This window comes from Homalodisca vitripennis, chromosome 6 (genome assembly GCF_021130785.1).
Source record: "Homalodisca vitripennis isolate AUS2020 chromosome 6, UT_GWSS_2.1, whole genome shotgun sequence".
Classification (NCBI taxonomy): domain Eukaryota; kingdom Metazoa; phylum Arthropoda; class Insecta; order Hemiptera; family Cicadellidae; genus Homalodisca; species Homalodisca vitripennis.
Genome location: NC_060212.1, coordinates 136249064 through 136266163, shown reverse-complemented (window position 1 = coordinate 136266163; position 17100 = coordinate 136249064). Strand labels below are relative to the sequence as shown.

Sequence of the window (17100 nt, the reverse complement as noted above, 5' to 3'; positions counted from 1 at the left end):
AGGAATCTGGATATTGAATACAATTATTTATATCGGTTAAACCTCACTTAAGCCCTATAGTTTTGGATCTTCATGTAAATGTAAGTTACGAGGCATAAGTGTGTAAAATATACATTTAAGACGAATACGTGAATAAATGAGTTAGGGCCACATTTTTTACATAGTGAGGTTACATTTTGAGCTGGTAAAATTTTAATATATCTTCTAAAATTATAAGTAATAGTATCTATTAATGTATATGCATGTGAACGCAGAAATATAGTTTAAGGTTTGCCATCCATACCCAGCTTCGAAACGTGTGAGATGTTTTACGACATATATCCCTCATGTGGATGACTTCCATATATCCAAGTGACGGGGAATAGCCACAACCAGGGACTTTCTCGGTCGAAAGTTTACTTTGTTATATCAGCTGTCTAATGGTGGAAGAAACAAGGGGTATTCACGCAATTTGATGGATATACGGCCACGTAGCCATCTTATTTATTACAGGATCATTTTCATGAGAAGCAGAATTTGTTTTAAAACTCAAAAGAATTTGTTCACAGATTGCGATTTTTAAAAATATACATAAGTATATATATATATATATATATATATATATATATATATATAACTGAATAAATTGTATAATATATATATATATTATTTTTTTGTATGTTCTTATTATTTGTTACGTAAAAATGTTCTGTAAGAAGTCATCAGTATCATTTTTATCGTAACCAGGTAATATACTCATGTTTACTTTACAGTTATTACATACATAATATAAAATATAATATAATAAAATATATTAAAAGCTAAATATTCAAATGTACTCATAATTGCCCTCATACGTATACTGACTTCTTTCAAAATGAACTTAAATATTTTTGTCTCTAGTAAATAATATAGACTAGAAACATTTACCTGAATATTCAAAGCCCTTTTATACAAACAGATTAAAACGTTTATAGCTTTATATGTTGCTAATTTTTTTCTGAATATGCAGAGCCTAATTAATGGAGTGAGAATTACTTTATATAATTTTGTCCCACTACGTCACGAAATCACTCCTTTTCTAAATGTATCCTTCCTTCATTACCTGAAAGAGAAGTTGGATTATTATCTACGATGAGAAAACGCTTAACTTTCAATACTTTCCTTAAAAGCATATATTATAATATAAGTTTTATTTTATTTTGAAATGGCCCTAAATTTAACGTTTTTAATGTTAATTTAATGTGTTTTCTCTAATTATTGCATAATTATTTTTCTGTCGTACCTTTAGAGAATAATATCTTCACTGTTCGTGAGTTTTTTTGGTCCTTCATCGAAATACTTAGCTGATACTAGATGCAAAATACTCCCCAAACTATACTGCCTTAGGAATTACATTCAGTACTTCCAAAATACCGAAAGCGGGAGTCACCATTGAACACTTACGTGACTACTATTTTGTAGGTAAGAAATCATAAAAAATTATTAATCTAATGATTATTTATATTAAGTATTCTAATTAAACAGATTCTGGAAGCAAGAATTAAACGGTTAAATCCTCAATTAGTATCATATTTGGACATTATTGGAAAAAGATATATAAACTTGTAAATATTTAATTTAGTTAATATTGTATTCTTATTAATAACATCAGAGAAATCGTCCCGTAAGACTGGTCGATATTAAATTATCCTATAAATGATATTACATTAATGTTACAACTAAATAGCGTTTTTCGGGAAAACGTCAGAATATAAAAAAAAACAACGTTTCCGAGATGCATACAATTTTTGATTATAATTACGTTTAGGTTAATAAATCATTAAAGAAAGGTTCTTATCTGTACAAAAGAGGTTCATATCGGTTTGAAAAAGGATCATATCGGTATAAAAGAGGTGCATATCGGTATGATATAATAGCATATCAGTACAGAAATCGGTTCATATCGGTTTTGAACCTAGACTTTAAACATTTTCAGAGTCCGAGGAGCATATCGATTTGAAAATGGTTCTTATCGGTATAAAAGAGGAGCATATCGGATTGAAAAGATTCATATCGGTATAAAAGAGGGGCATGTCGGTTTGAAATAGGCACATATCGGTACATAAATCGGTCCATATCGGTTTGAAAAAGTTCATATTGGTATAAAAGAGGTGCATATTGGTTTGAAATAGGCTCATATCGGTAAATAAATCGGTTTATACCGGTTTGAAAAAGGTTCATATCAGTACAAAAGTGGTGCATATCTGTTTAAAAAAAACATCATATCGGTATAAAAAATCTGCATATCAGTTTGAAATAGGTGCATATCGGTACAAAAATCGGTTCATAACGGTTTGAAATCTGGACATTGAACATTTTCATAGTCTGAGGTGCATATCGGTTTGAGAAAGGTTCATATCGGTATAAACGTGGTGCGTAATTTCGTAATTATCCTCATAATATATATACCATGAAAGTTGAAGTGAGGAAAAATACATACATGAATGTTACTTTGAACTACAATTTTATTGACTAGAACATCAGGGAAACCAAAGAATAACACACGTGTAGGTATAAATTTAAATAAAATCAATCAGTGATAATAGAATATGTTTTCTTACACAGACAGCACATTTAATGACGTGAAAACGTGCCTTAAATATGTAAATGTTACTGCATCTAATATAATATTGCAATACTACGTGCATTCGTAATATATAGGATGTCCTACTTTCTTTTAATACTTATTTTGGCCAGTGGTTGTTAATACTGATATGAGTAAGGTTTTGCAGAAAGGCAACTCTTTCTAGTTGATCTTCCTGGTGGTGGTTCCAGCCAAGACTGAATAGGCGGAGTAAGAGAGCTGACACAGCTGTAACATTAAATAACAATAATATAGCTGATCGAGTAATAATAATCTAAAAGGTACTGCAGGTCGACCTTTTATCATCTTATAGCCAAGCCAAGATATAAAAAGACAGATTACACATATGTGGCATAAATAATCCATATTAAACATTAATAATAAATTATGTTTTTCTTCCTCATGAAAAGAACCATAGCCTATACTAAATAATTGATAAAAATTAATAGAAAATAAGTAAACTTGTATACTATTCATTTAAAACAATAAAGTGTAAATGAAAAATGTTAGGGTAATAGGATTTTCATAATAGTTTGTATCATAAAAAAGTATGGCAGTCAACACTAATCTTTCAGTCATAAATATTATTTTAAATTAGTTGTATTTAATGTTATTATGTTAACAGTATTTTAATATGATTATTACTATAAAAAAATATGTTCTTATATTACTGCTGGTAAAAAATTTAAAATTTAATTTATAATTTGACTGTGGGATTGTTTTTATTTAGTTGTAAACAAACTAAAAAAATATATTTTTATTTTAGTAAAAAGATTTTAGTAAATTTTATATTGTTCCTATAGTATAAAATATATGTTTGATAAGTCTATTATATCTAAAACTAATCCATTAAATATTTTTCACATTTAAATATTTCCTTAAATACAAATTATTAATAGAATTGTTTTAAAGAAATATATTAAATGTACTGTATACTTAAATGCAATGTACACAGTGGCAGTAAAAGTGTTCTGACAATAACAATTATGTATCAAAAACTAATTCATTTTTCTAATAAAATTATTACTAGAATTCATTAGTAGTAATTGAAATTCTACTCCTCTAATGAAATAAAGCAGTAAAAGAAAATTATTAAATTAAGGTAACAGATAAGTAAAAGGTTTTTGTTCAAAATAAATAATAAAAGAATGCCAACGTTAAAAGAATTTTAACTACTTTTCTCTAATCAATACAATTAGTAGATGAATGAAGAAATATTTAATTCTGTTTGGTAAAAATAATATAAATAAAACAAAAAAATATTTAACAAAAACTATTGAAAGATACTAGTAGAGTAATTTGTTGTTGGAAAAGTGGAAACGATGAGTTAACTTTGTATTAATTAACGTAATGAAAAAAGAAAAACGGATATTTTCGTTTTTCTTACAAAACATACATATGCAGCTGAATACTAACTCATAACAAAATAGGCCTAACTTTGTGTGATGTACATCTATTTTCCTCTTTTCTCTGACTCATTTTGTCATGCTATCATCAAAAAACATGTCTAGATCAGTTGCAATAGTTATTAAAAAGCATATAAAAGGCACAAATGCTCGATTTAATATCACGTCTTTAAAAACTTTTTAAGACGGTGGTATTTTGGAATTGAAACTGGCATCCGAAAACCCAGAAAAAAGACTTTTATAATATGTTCTATTTAACATGACCTTCCATTAGAATATTAGAGATGTAGCCTCGAAAAGTGTTTTATAAATATGTATAACACAATATGAATACACCTTTAACACTTTTTAAATTTTTATTTTTCTTTCGATGTACATTTCGAAATCTGTGATTTCATCTTCAGGTACAAAATAAGGTCAAGTTAATTATAAAATAAATAATTAAAACCAATTTGTGATGTGTTTTTTTACTACCTTTGTGGCTAAATTTGTTGTATTTAATTTTATGTGATATCAATGTATATTGTATATGTAAATTCTATCGAATAATATTTTTTTTTGTTAAAAAATCTTTGCCATTTATATATTATGATTAATTTTGGCACTTTTGTAAATTTCAAAATGTTCTAAAGTAGATAATAAGCGACTTTTATTGCTTGTGTGTAAAATTTCAAGATTGTTTTCGATGTTAGTGTATGTATGGCCGGTGTTATTTAAATGGTTTGCATATTTTGAATTTGATGATGTTTTCAATGCCTTTATGTGTTCATTAAATCGAATTTTAAAGGATCGGCCGATTTGTCCAATATAGTAGGATTGACAATCGTTGCAATTTAATTTGAATACTCCACTATTGTTGAATTTTGATTTTGGTTTGTTGAATTGCTTTTGTTTTTAATTAAAAGTCCAAAGTTGTTCGATGTTTTGAATGCCAATTGATATCCTTGTTTATGAAATTGTTTGTTAATTTTGTGACAATGTTTACCAAGGTAGTCTGATTGAATGTATTTGATATCTCTTTCTTCTTTCTTCTTATTTTCTTTCTTTTTGTAGTTCTTCAATAATACATCAATCATGCTTGGTTTATATCCATTATTTTGGGCTATGTATTTAATAATGTTTAATTCTTTATAAAAATCTTCAGTTTTCATAGAAATTTTGTGTAATCTGTCGATCATTGATTTTAATGCAGCCATTTTTTGGTGATATGGTTGATTAGATGAGGAAGGAATAACTAAATCTGTGTATGTTGGTTTTCTGTAAATTTTGAAATTGTGCTTTCTGTTCATCTTGGTTATAGTCAAATCAAGGTAGTTTAATGCATTATTTTCTTCAATTTCACTTGTAAAATTTAGATTATGATGGATTTGGTTTAAGTAGTTTTTGAACATGTCTATTTGTCTTTAATTTCCTTTGAATAGACATATTATATCATCAACGTATCTGTAATAATAAATTATTTGTGTTATATGTTTGTTATTATAGCTTAGTATGAATTTGTCTTCTATGTTGTCAAGGAATATATCAGCCAATAAAAGTTTAAAAAGTGTTAAAGGTTTATTCATATTGTGTTATACATATTCCATTAGAATATTTCGTGACATCCTCTACGTCCATTCCCCTCAATGGAAACATCGTACAACGGCACGCTAAGCGTCAGTTATTTAACTTTATTAATTCATGAACAATGACGGTCATTCCAGAATTGTTGTACTTCCTATATGAATATTCTATCGTTAAGATGTTGTTTCATTTTTTAAATTTTGCAGTGATTTATTGAAAAAACTACAATAAGAAATATTATTTCATGTATTTAATGGCGTATAAGTGGTATGTTCCTTGAAGTTTAATATCTTTAGCATTCATGATCAATGCTATTTAAAAAAATATCTGTCTGTATGTGTGTGTCTGTTTGTGTGCGCGCGTGTGTGTGTACGTACGCTCTAATCACTCATGTAAAAACTTTAGTACCGATTGTAATGCTGGTATACGTGAACATTCTTAGCGTCCCTAGTTAACGTAATTTCCTGTTAGTATTTTATAAAGCCCTCCTGACTACACCTTACTAGTCTCTTAAATTTATAAACAATTCTCTACTGGTCTCTTAAGTTTCTTTAAAGCAACAGAGCCTGTGAACTGTAATTAGGTGTTCTGTGTAAACATTGTTTTATGTCAGAGTTTACTTCACTATTTTAACTACGTTTATATTTTACGTTATGTTAGCACCTTTAAGTTTACATGTTATTCAATGCTAAGGATGCAATTCTTTGTGAGGAATGTCATTTTAAAATAAAATAAAAAGTTACTATCTTACCGTTATATAAATTTCAAAATGTTATATACCCATCTTACTACTCTTTTGAGTACCCTTTAGCCTTCTCAGCCCTGTATATATACTTGATCGGAAAAACGAACAAAAATCAAGCAGTACGACCGGCAAAATTACGATGGAATAAATATTAATAATTTAAAACGTTTGAACCTGAAATTCTTATGCACCTTAAAGGCCTACAAAACTGCGTCTGAGAAGCCGAGAATATTTGTTAGCACCTAGTAATAAATAAGGCCTACTCACATTAAGCAACATCGAAATATCAAAGGAGATATACCAATTAGGATAGGTTTGGGATTAGCCATTTTATGAGTATTATTTAGGTTTTATCGCTTTCATATAGTTCTCCTTAGCCTGATTCATGCAATTTTAAGCCTACAATGTAACAAAAAAAACCTTATTTTTGTGTTTCCTAAAATCCGACGTTACAGCTAAACCCCCTCCTTCCTTCTGTACCTGGGAGGTAAAGGGCACTATGTCCATTTTTTTTCAAAATCGGGGGATATCAGCACCAAGTTTTTCTACTTGTATGTTTCTTTTTGGGGTAGAAAGCACTAAGTCCAATGATTATTAATAAGGGAGATAGCCAGTGGAAAAGGGCATTATGTCACTGAGTAGTTGAGAGGTAAAAAGCACCAACTAGTTATAGTGCTTTATACCTCTTATTAAAATGTAAATCCGTAGAGGAAAAAGGCACCATTTGGACATAGTGCTGTTTTACTTTTAAACTTTTATAAAAGACCTGGTATTAGGTACCATGTGTTTTTGACATGGTGCCACTGAGATGTTTACTGAACATAACCTCAAATTCCATGATTTGCATTATGTTAATTAAAAAATGTATGAGATATACCTTGAATTATGTAAATCGAATAACATCCCTGAAGAAAAATATTGGTAAAAAACTGGGTGTATCGTGACGTGTTTAACAAAAGGTTTCAATCTTTCCTTCAAACCACCTGAAGTTGACCCATGCGATACATGCGATTCCTACCAAGCTAAATTTAAAGGTAATTTGAGTCAGTTAGAAAGAGAGGCAATACAAGCCGAGTTACAAGAATCACATATATGATCAAAGCGTTACGATTTGAAAGCCGCAGACTCAAAAATTGCCAAGGAGGATCCTTCTTATAAAGTTTTGACTGGTGATTTACAGAAGTGTTTACCGCACCCTTTAATTACAAGTGGGGCTGAGCCTCTACAAAAGAAAACTGTGGACTCTTGACTTTTACTATACATGATGCCTGTGACTCAACAGTTCACTGCTTGATGTGGGACGAAACAAAAGGAGCAAGAGGAGGGAATGAAATTGCTTCAGCTATCATGAAGTGGGCTGACAATGTGATTTCAGGTTCAGCTGTTCAAGATATCACTTTATGGACTGACAACTGTTATGGTCAACACAAAAACAAATCTATGATAAAAACCATTAATCAAAAGTTTTTGCTCAAAGGTCATACGCAATATGGAGGGCTGATACTGTTCACGCTCTCATAGAGAGAAAAATAAAGTAAGCTAACAGTATGAGCATATTGACACCTTGGGACTGGCAACAATTGGTGCGGCAAACTTCTTCAAAATACTCTGTATTTAACATGGAATTAGAGGATTTTTAAAAACTTTGAGTCCTTGCTAAAAGGCAAAGATTCTCCGTTTGTGTCCAGGAAGTATGATATTGACAAAAAACACTGTTCTCATGTCACATTTTGTACACATACAAGCCAGACAAGAAAAACATGGGTCAATCTCTTCTTCAAAACTTCATTTAACGGAGATTTTTTCAGAAATGAGTTATGTTCGATCCCGTAGAGGACAAGAACTACCGTTCCCGGAAACTTTTCTATTAGTATCACACCAGAGACTACCAATAAATGTAGCAAAATACAATGATCTGATAGCACTACTGCCAATTACTCCCAACTCTCCCAACTGTGTGCCATGACTACTTCAAAAATCTACCGAGAAGCAACAACACCTCCATGTACCCAGAAGAAGACCCCGAAGAAGACTCTGATTAGTTGGCACTATTTTGGAAAATACAGTGTTTATTTAATTTTGAGTTGCTATGGTAACCAGTTAAGTACTATGAAGTATTAAAACTGTAAAAAATTCACAGAATTAAAACTCAATGTCCTTTTCATTTCTAACAACCCGCTTACTTTCTCAGAGGTAAAAAGCACCAAGTCCAACAAGTTTTTTAATAAAATATTTTAAAATAGGTAAATGACCGTTTTTTTGTTTTAAAACAGTTAGTTTAAATAGACAATAAGTAAAAATATCAAATATAAAAAAATCAATTTAGTATTGAATATAAATGATAAGATAGAACATTTTATATTGAAACATTTTTTTCAAACTGTTCTCCTGAAAAGTAACAGTTTTTGTGACATAGTGCCCTTTGCCTCCCAGGTACAGCTATTTAATTAACAAAACCGTACGTAGAGGTCGTAAAAACAGATTAAATTCAAAACATAATTAAATTTTAATACTTACATTGAGAAAAGTATCCAGAGAAGCAGGGATGAAATGAGGCCAAACGTCGAGTCTGACAGGCCGGATAGCTCTGATTGCTACCACCAACAATAACTTCTGGTTGCCCTTTGACATACGGTACCAGTTGTTCATGTAGACTGCACGATGGATCATTAAGCTCTAAACATTACCGTATTTTTAGAAAAAATAATAATAAACTGCTAAAATACAGAAAATACTTTATTATTAGGGTTATTTCGTACAAAAAGCTAAGAATCCTCTAATTCCACTTAGTCCTAAAAAGATCTTGTGTTTGCTTCCGAAGTGACAGAATATTCAAGATAGCCATTGAAGGGACCAGCTTCTGTTAATATCGCACAAGGACATTAAAGTTTGTGTGACAATATCTCTGTGTTTCAGATATTTCAATAATATATTATGCTAGTGGGTCTAAAATAATTAACTAAAATTGGTTATCAACATTATTGTTATTTTATACTTATTATAAAAGCGTTGAGTGCATTTCAACTTACGTGATACTGTAGTTGTTCACCAAAGTAGCAGAATGTGAATAGTTCGCTTAATGGGACAGCAATCAGCAGGATAAATCTCAAAAATTGAAAACTACCAAAGGGCAGCTGAAAAAATGATTAGACTATGAATTATGTTAAAATTATTATTAGAGAATTTCATCCATAGAAAATATAAATATGCGTAATGAATTACGGGAACGTATCATGGTGTAGTTGTCATCTAAATCTTGTACAAGTTATAACTCTAAATGGAGTTAATTACCTATATCCAAGTAGGTAAAATACATAGGTACCTATAAATCATGTTGTGTATAGATGTGTGTGTGTGTGTGTGTGTGTGTGTGTGTGTGTGTGTGTGTGTGTGTGTGTGTGTGTGTGTGTGTGTGTGTGTGTGTGTGTGTGTGTGTGTGTGAGTGAGTGTGCGCGCGCGCGCGTAGTAATTGTATTGTGTGTGTATAATTTAAGTGTAAATATCTAAACTCATAATATATTCAGTACAATATTGTAAATACCAATACAATTTGCTTTATTGTCACATACTCAGTTGATGTAATAAATTTGTATTTCAATCAAGTCATAGTTTGTATTTAGAAGAGTTTTTCGTATAAAAAAAGTCAGGGCCACAATGTTTTATTAGTTAAAGTGGGGTACAGTTGGGCCACAATTTATTATATTTGTATATATATATATATATATATATATATATATATATATATATATATATATGATTCATTGTATGATATAATTTTTTACTGTAACACACTATACACATTTTTATGGCCTTAGTTATAGTTTAAGGTCTCATTTTCATTTCATATTTTGTGTTATCATAACTATTACTGAATGATAGATAGTGTAATTTAGTTTTAGCGAATATATTGTAAAGTCTACAGGTGTAAAGATATATATATATATATATATATATATATATATATATCGATTTAGAATTGTATTAATGTTACACTTTTGAATCAAGTACCCTTCATTGTTAAGAACAGGTAAAACCTCATAATTTTTGTAAAAATGTACGAAATTCTTTTTATCTTGTTACATTCTAAAATTTTTATTGTTTAATTAAGGTTATGTAGAACCTATTTATTTTCTCTTAACTCTCTTATATTTTCAAAATTTATATTCTATGTTGCGAATTAAAAATCAGTTTAGACTTTCTTTTATTCGATGAGTTAAAGAACACTAGTTTAAATAAATAAATTATCAGAATTACGTTAATGGTATACTCTAAATAATATTACCTTTAAAGGATATGAGCATGTACTAAAAGGAACTATTTAAGTAAATAATTTATATTAGTAACTGTAAGTAGACTACCTGCGACAGGGTTAGAGCAACGATGACCATGGGCAAGGACATAAACACCAGCTTAAACAGTAGTACAATGTGGAATGTAGTATTCATCAATCGGGCTACTCTAGAACAGGAATATATACAATTAAGTAAATGGGCACACACACAATTACTAAAAGTAACTTAAGCTATAAAATTTTTCTTCTTATTTAATAATGATTCTATACGTATGTATGATAGTTTTAAATAGAGCATTATCTGTATGGCAAAAGGCAGCAACAGACAGCATAAACACTCTTTCAACACTTTATGTGGTGTAGGCTGCAGAAAAAAATTCGATAGAAAATATTGAGGTTAGTAAGTGATATATGTTTTAAAAATCTGGAAAACCTTGTATATGACAGCACACCTAATGTTTTATATACTTAGTGTCTAAGATTTTCATTATTAATAAATTATGAAAAATACATATAAATTTCAATTCTTACACAACATGTATGATTTTACATTAGGATCACATAACTATCGTTACATATTAAGGGTATTGAATAAGGAAATTCTGTATAAATTAATAAGGTAACAATTATTGAGGTATATTGGATGTAACTAATGTAAAATGATGTTTATAGTTAATGTAATAATAAATACTGTTAATAATTTATTAATAAAAAACACCTTAAAATACTCATATTTAATTGACATATTCCATACTTCTCTTTGTAAAATTAATTTTTAAAGTTATGCATTCAATAAATAATATTGTAGTCAAACTCTACATGTATTAACAGATTTTTATTCGACTAAATGCCGTGCATTCTTATATACGTTAGTTGAAATTTACAAGGAAATCTTATAGATACAGAGAATATTTAATACTAAAACTTACCCAAGAATCATTTGGTGATGTTTTATTAATACTACGATCTCCTCGGTGAGCTGCTCTTGTGAACATGAAAGTATTCTTTGTGTGCTCAACTCGTTTTCAAAAGCGTCGGCTATAGCTTTCAACTGGCAGGAAATTTTAGTTATGAATATAGGTATGATAACTAGAGATATATACAGCATGAACGTGCAAGGGACCGTTTGAAAAAAGTTATAGGAGAAAAGAATGGAGTGCCCCCAAGAAGATAAGTGATCGAAAGGAACCCAAATTTCAACCAGGAGTTTTCTACATGTAAGATCAGAAGCCAGAAATCCTGACTTTTCACAATAATTAAGTGCATAGTTTACAACCAGCTGGAAGTGTGCCATCATAACAAGTGAACCGAAGGACAAACTGATCTTACATGCCAAATTATCATAGGAATTCAAAGTCGGAGTGGTTATTTTCGGTTTCATTATTTCCAACTGTTTTAGAAGTTCCAACATTTGTTTTTCCTTCCAGCGGAAAGCAATTCGCTGCAGAGTGAGGCAGAGCAGTATGATGGATTCAAACCATCCTTCGAAGAAAGATAGCAGCTCTTTGTTGTATTTTGAGTCCTGGAATGTGTACATGAATTTGGCCAAAACAAAGGTCACGAATTGCACGTCAAGGAATGCCGCATACATTTTGAACAGTTTGGTTTTCCACGACTCCTTCCAGTCCCCGGGAACCACACCCGCCACAATCAGAGCGACCCGGATTACGAAGATGGTATCGTGTCTAACCTTCATGTCTGACTGATCATTCGGCCAAGGAAATTCGTATGTAATAATTCACTTTGTGTACAATGTCGGGTAGATCACGCTACCAGTTTGTCAAAGTTAGAAAGTGAACAGTTTACTTAGGCACAAACTCCAATGGTTTCTACACCTACCTGCAATCATTTATTCAAACCATGAACTAGAAGTTACTTTAACTGTGCATGCTAGTGCTCGGTTTTATCCAAGTACTGAAATTTGGTTTTTTCAGTCAGAAACTATATTAAAGTAAATCTCGCGGTTACAAGTACAAAATTGTATTTCCAGAGTGCAATAAACATTCCACGTAAAATGTGTCTTAATATGAATTAAATCTAGTGTTTTAGACTAGGTGATATTTCCATGGTTATTGATTAGGAAATTACGTATTATGCAATGGCTATAGTAATTTAAAATATTGTAATCAATTATATTGAACTAAACACGTGTAATTTAAAAAATTAAAATTAATTGTTTCTATGGAAATTAAATGCTAATTAAAATTTCAATATTGCTTTTAAGTGGGTAATGTAATGGTCTTTAATTAAAAAAATGGCCTATTAACACACTGGGTGTAGGACTTATTATAAATTAATAAGAAGTGAATACAACTTAGCATATTAAAAAGACCTATGAAAAATATTTATTTTTAATCTATTCATATTACCTAAGTGAATTATGCTTAAACGGCTATTACCTTGTTTACAGCTTTCCGGGCTGCTTCACTCTCTCTTAAAAGCCTCTTAACCTTTGGTACTCTTGTCCTCTGCTCATGAATACCAGTGACGGCGAAAATCTCACACCACTATATAATCTTCTTACTTATTTACCTGGTTGTAAATAGTCTTACTGTATTTGTCAGACTCTGAATATCACTACATGGGACTGTAAATGTTTAATTTTTACAATGGATGGAATTTAAAATAAAACTGAAGCGTTTTTTTTTCAAAAACTTGGATGTCTATTACGTTCGGAATGTTTCAAAAACAAAAATTAAGATTTTTTTCACAGGTATTCTTGTCATAAATATAAAATTATTCGCGCACAAAAAAATAGCCTGGTTATTTTTAAAATTAAACCTTCTTGTAATACATATTAAAGTTAAATATTCTTTAAAAAATACTTTTTAATTTTTATAAATCCTGATCGAAGTCTGTAATTATTATTTAAGTTCACTCCAAAGGATTGAATATTAAAAATAAAGTCGCTTGAAAACTAAATAATATTATTCAAATACGACAAAACAATTAAATTTAGCAAAGAGGTCAACATTTATAAAGTATAACAAATTAAATATTTTAAAACCCCAAAGCTTACAAATTCAAAGCGTACAAATTCAAAAGATTAAAATCAAAAAGTTACATCAGTTACATTACACATTGATCAACATTAAACAGGAAACATATTACATATTTAAGATCTTTTACACTCTCTAATTACCATTTAATTATTATAAAATAACAACTTAAATATTATTATAAAATTATTCATTGGAATCGGACGGCCATTTTTTATTGTAGAAACAGCACACGTTTTACTTATATACGGAAGCTTAACAGGAACCATCGTATACTGAGCCAGTTCATCATCATGGCTAGGAGCAAAGAGAGGGCGAGGATAAGGAGGGTTAAGTGTGATAAAACATTATACAAAAGAATCAAGCAGGTCTGCAAACTGGAATCGGCCTCGTTTCCAATCCAGCCAACAGTCCGCTGACACCGGACACAAAACACTCGTTTCTAACAAAGGGGCCGCCTATTCATGGGCATATTATAGCTAAAACTTTTACGCTACGGTACAGTTTGACTGTATTTGACAAAGGTTTTGCTTTTCTAAAAAGTGCCTAGAGAAGAAAAAGCCTATATTCAAAGAACTTTAGGCCAACTCCTCTGCTTTTATAAACCGTTTTTTACTATTGAAACGTCAAAGAATTGCCTCAATCCATAGTTATGCAATGTGGATTTTAAGTTTCTTTGTTATTGATATCCAGGACATACGGCGCTTTCACATTTTATATTTTTCTATAGCAATAACTTAGGAATTATTTCTATTTGACTGTTTGTTATACCAGCTGTTAATTAATTCAGGAAACAAAAGCAATAACATACCCAGTTTTATTTTGATCCCATTGTAAAACAGCTGACCATTCACTGAAAACAGGAAAACAACAACATATATTATAACATAAAACATCATAAAAAAATTATACAGAAATCCGTATAAACAATTTTTGTTAATTATATAAGTTGTAATTATTTAAAATCACTCATTTGAACATTCAGTGAAGAAAATGACAGCGATAAGTTTTGAGTGATTTCAGTATAACGTATTCCTACTGATGGAGGTCTATAATATAATATATATATTATATATAAGCGCTCTGTGGTGTAATGGTAGCACATTCACCCGGCAAGTGAGAGATCCGGGTTCGACTCCCGGCGGAGCAAGTACTTTTTGCGATTCAATGTTTATTGAAATTAAATAAGGCTATTGCCATTTATACATTTAATGTAAATAAAAGTCGTTTGACAAGTATTTGGTCTTCCGATCATATGTTAGTTTGCTTATTTAAACACATATGTGACAGATACGGCCAAATACAAAATAATTGAATCGGAAAAAGTAAGCGCTCTGTGGTGTAATGGTAGCACATTCACCCGGCAAGTGAGAGATCCGGGTTCGACTCCCGGCGCAGCAAGTACTTTTTGCGATTCAATGTTTATTGAAATTAAATAAGGCTATTGCCATTTATACAATTTAATGTATATATATATATATGTGTGTGTGTGTGTGTGTGTGTGTGTGTGTGTGTGTGTGTGTGTGTGTGTGTGTGTGTGTGTGTGTGTGTGTGTGTGTGTGTGTGTGTGTGTGTGTGTGTGTGTGTATTATATATACACACTTATATATATATATATATATATATATATATATATATAATGTATAACAGTTATTGTATCACTATTATAGAATAACTATTATATAACTTTGTCCTTAAATAAATTGTAAACAATTAAACTATCACATAACTATCTAGATTTGAAAAAAATCACAGCAGAACATTATGACACATATAAGTCAGTTAAGCTCGAGTAGTTTACACGCAATTTGGGTTTTGTGGTTCATGGTGTTACAAACATTGTCAAAACTAACTTAAAACAAGGATTATGTCCTTTGAAATAACGTTTATTATAATTAAAGCATTACTTGAAGTTATTTTAAAAGAGGAATCAGCCAGTTTAATTTCAAGTAGTCATCTATAGCCATCATAATGTCTTCGTTGTGGGATGAAAAATAGCGGTGCAACGATACTAATCCATTTGTACTGCACTGAACGTACGCCGAGTTGGTATATGAGTTTCTTTATCTCTCAAACATACATCGCAAGTTTTTAGATTTGTTAATTATGTAATTTTTGAATTCAGAATTGATAAAAATGCATTTGTTGTTCAAGATTAATGAAAATAAATTATTTAGTGTTATAATTGCATGAATAGTTAAACATTAACCCCCTTTATGTTTAGATCAACGTTCAACTGCCATCAAATCGAGTTTTCATAATAAAATTTATAATATGTTTCAAATGATTCAAATCAATTTATTGGTAATTTTGATATGGGAAGGAATATTTTCTTTTATTTCCATCCACTTGTATATTTCAAATTATTCTTACATTGTTAGTTACTACATCTTTCACAGAGTATGTGTTGGAAAAAATACTGTACTCTAATGTGCTTCTATTTCGTGTTTATGGCAATAACATTGTAGATTAGTTGTTTATTTTTCAATTAATTCTGACTGGATATAGGGTACTGCAAAAAGGCTAGAATCTGGACTTTTACTGTATATATTTTAGGATTTCAATTTAATAAATAATAAATACATTTTAGTAAATATCTTCTTACGAGCTAAGAGAAGGCATTTTTTGTACTTAATTATACTTAACGAGACTAATGTTTGTACCATGTTTAGTCGTCACTTCAAATAAAGGATAAAGTTTACATAAAATTCAGAATAAAAACAATATATTTAGTAAAAAGCAACACAGACCAGACGTGTGTTTTATAGTTTGTGGAAAGAGTATTTAATCAACTTTGTAAAATGCAAAGGTAACAAGCATTTCTAAAGTTTTAAAAACAAATAAACTTTATTAAAATAAAGAAAATTGCATTTATTCCGCACAAGAGCTTTATGAAAACAAGCATCAAAGACTAGCCGCCAGTCTGATTACTAGAGCACGCTGACCGCATTGTGCCCTACTTTCCAGTGTTACGTGCTTTTTCATAGTGTGTCATAGTAATACGTGACGAAATTGGATCATTTAGTTGGTGATCTCATTAGGCAAAAAGCATGGCTAATTTAAGTATTAATTGGATAATTAGTTCACAATTTATGGATAACTTAAAGTTTCAATCAGTAGATTGTAATTGATTTATTAGTATTAATGACATACACTTTGCATCGTAGGACAAACCACTACACCAGGGACGTTAGGAGTATAGGTTATTTATTCTAACTGGCGTGTGTCGTGTTGTAACTTAGAATAAAGTACGTATAAATGCTTTTGGGAAACCCGCTGGTTTTTAGTTGCATTATTTTGTGTCATTTCCTGAGGATAACAAATTCGAACAGCTTGATCCGAATGTATAGGGAAGTAGAGTAACTAAAATGTTTGAAACATCTGAGTTTTAAATAATAGTAATAGAGAAACGAAATGTATTTGGTATGAATAATGTATGGTAATTTAAATCCTACAGACTAATATTGATTGGAAACGCTTTAGGATTACCA

General features: G+C 30.2%; 1 protein-coding gene across 1 annotated transcript; it reads right to left on the bottom strand.

The window, feature by feature from the left end:
• Positions 1–2767: 2767 nt before the first annotated feature.
• LOC124365571 (odorant receptor 23a-like) lies at positions 2768–12306 on the bottom strand. The gene is made up of 4 exons (XM_046821564.1): positions 11884–12306; positions 9349–9453; positions 8837–8995; positions 2768–2833 (listed from the first exon to the last, which is right to left on the bottom strand). Exons 1-4 carry the CDS (start codon positions 12304–12306, stop codon positions 2768–2770), a joined length of 753 nt encoding a protein of 250 aa, XP_046677520.1.
• Between the last annotated feature and the right edge of the window lie 4794 nt (positions 12307–17100).

Excerpts from the sequence above, each read along its gene's own strand:
- LOC124365571 (XM_046821564.1), bottom strand. The coding sequence starts at position 12,306 with ATGAAGGTTAGACACGATACCATCTTCGTAATCCGGGTCGCTCTGATT. Across the intron at positions 9,454-11,883 it reads TGGCACACTTCCAGCTGGTT|CTGCCCTTTGGTAGTTTTCA; the intron begins GTAAACTATGCA and ends TCATTTTTTCAG. Across the intron at positions 8,996-9,348 it reads GTGAACAACTACAGTATCAC|AGCTTAATGATCCATCGTGC; the intron begins GTAAGTTGAAAT and ends GGTAATGTTTAG.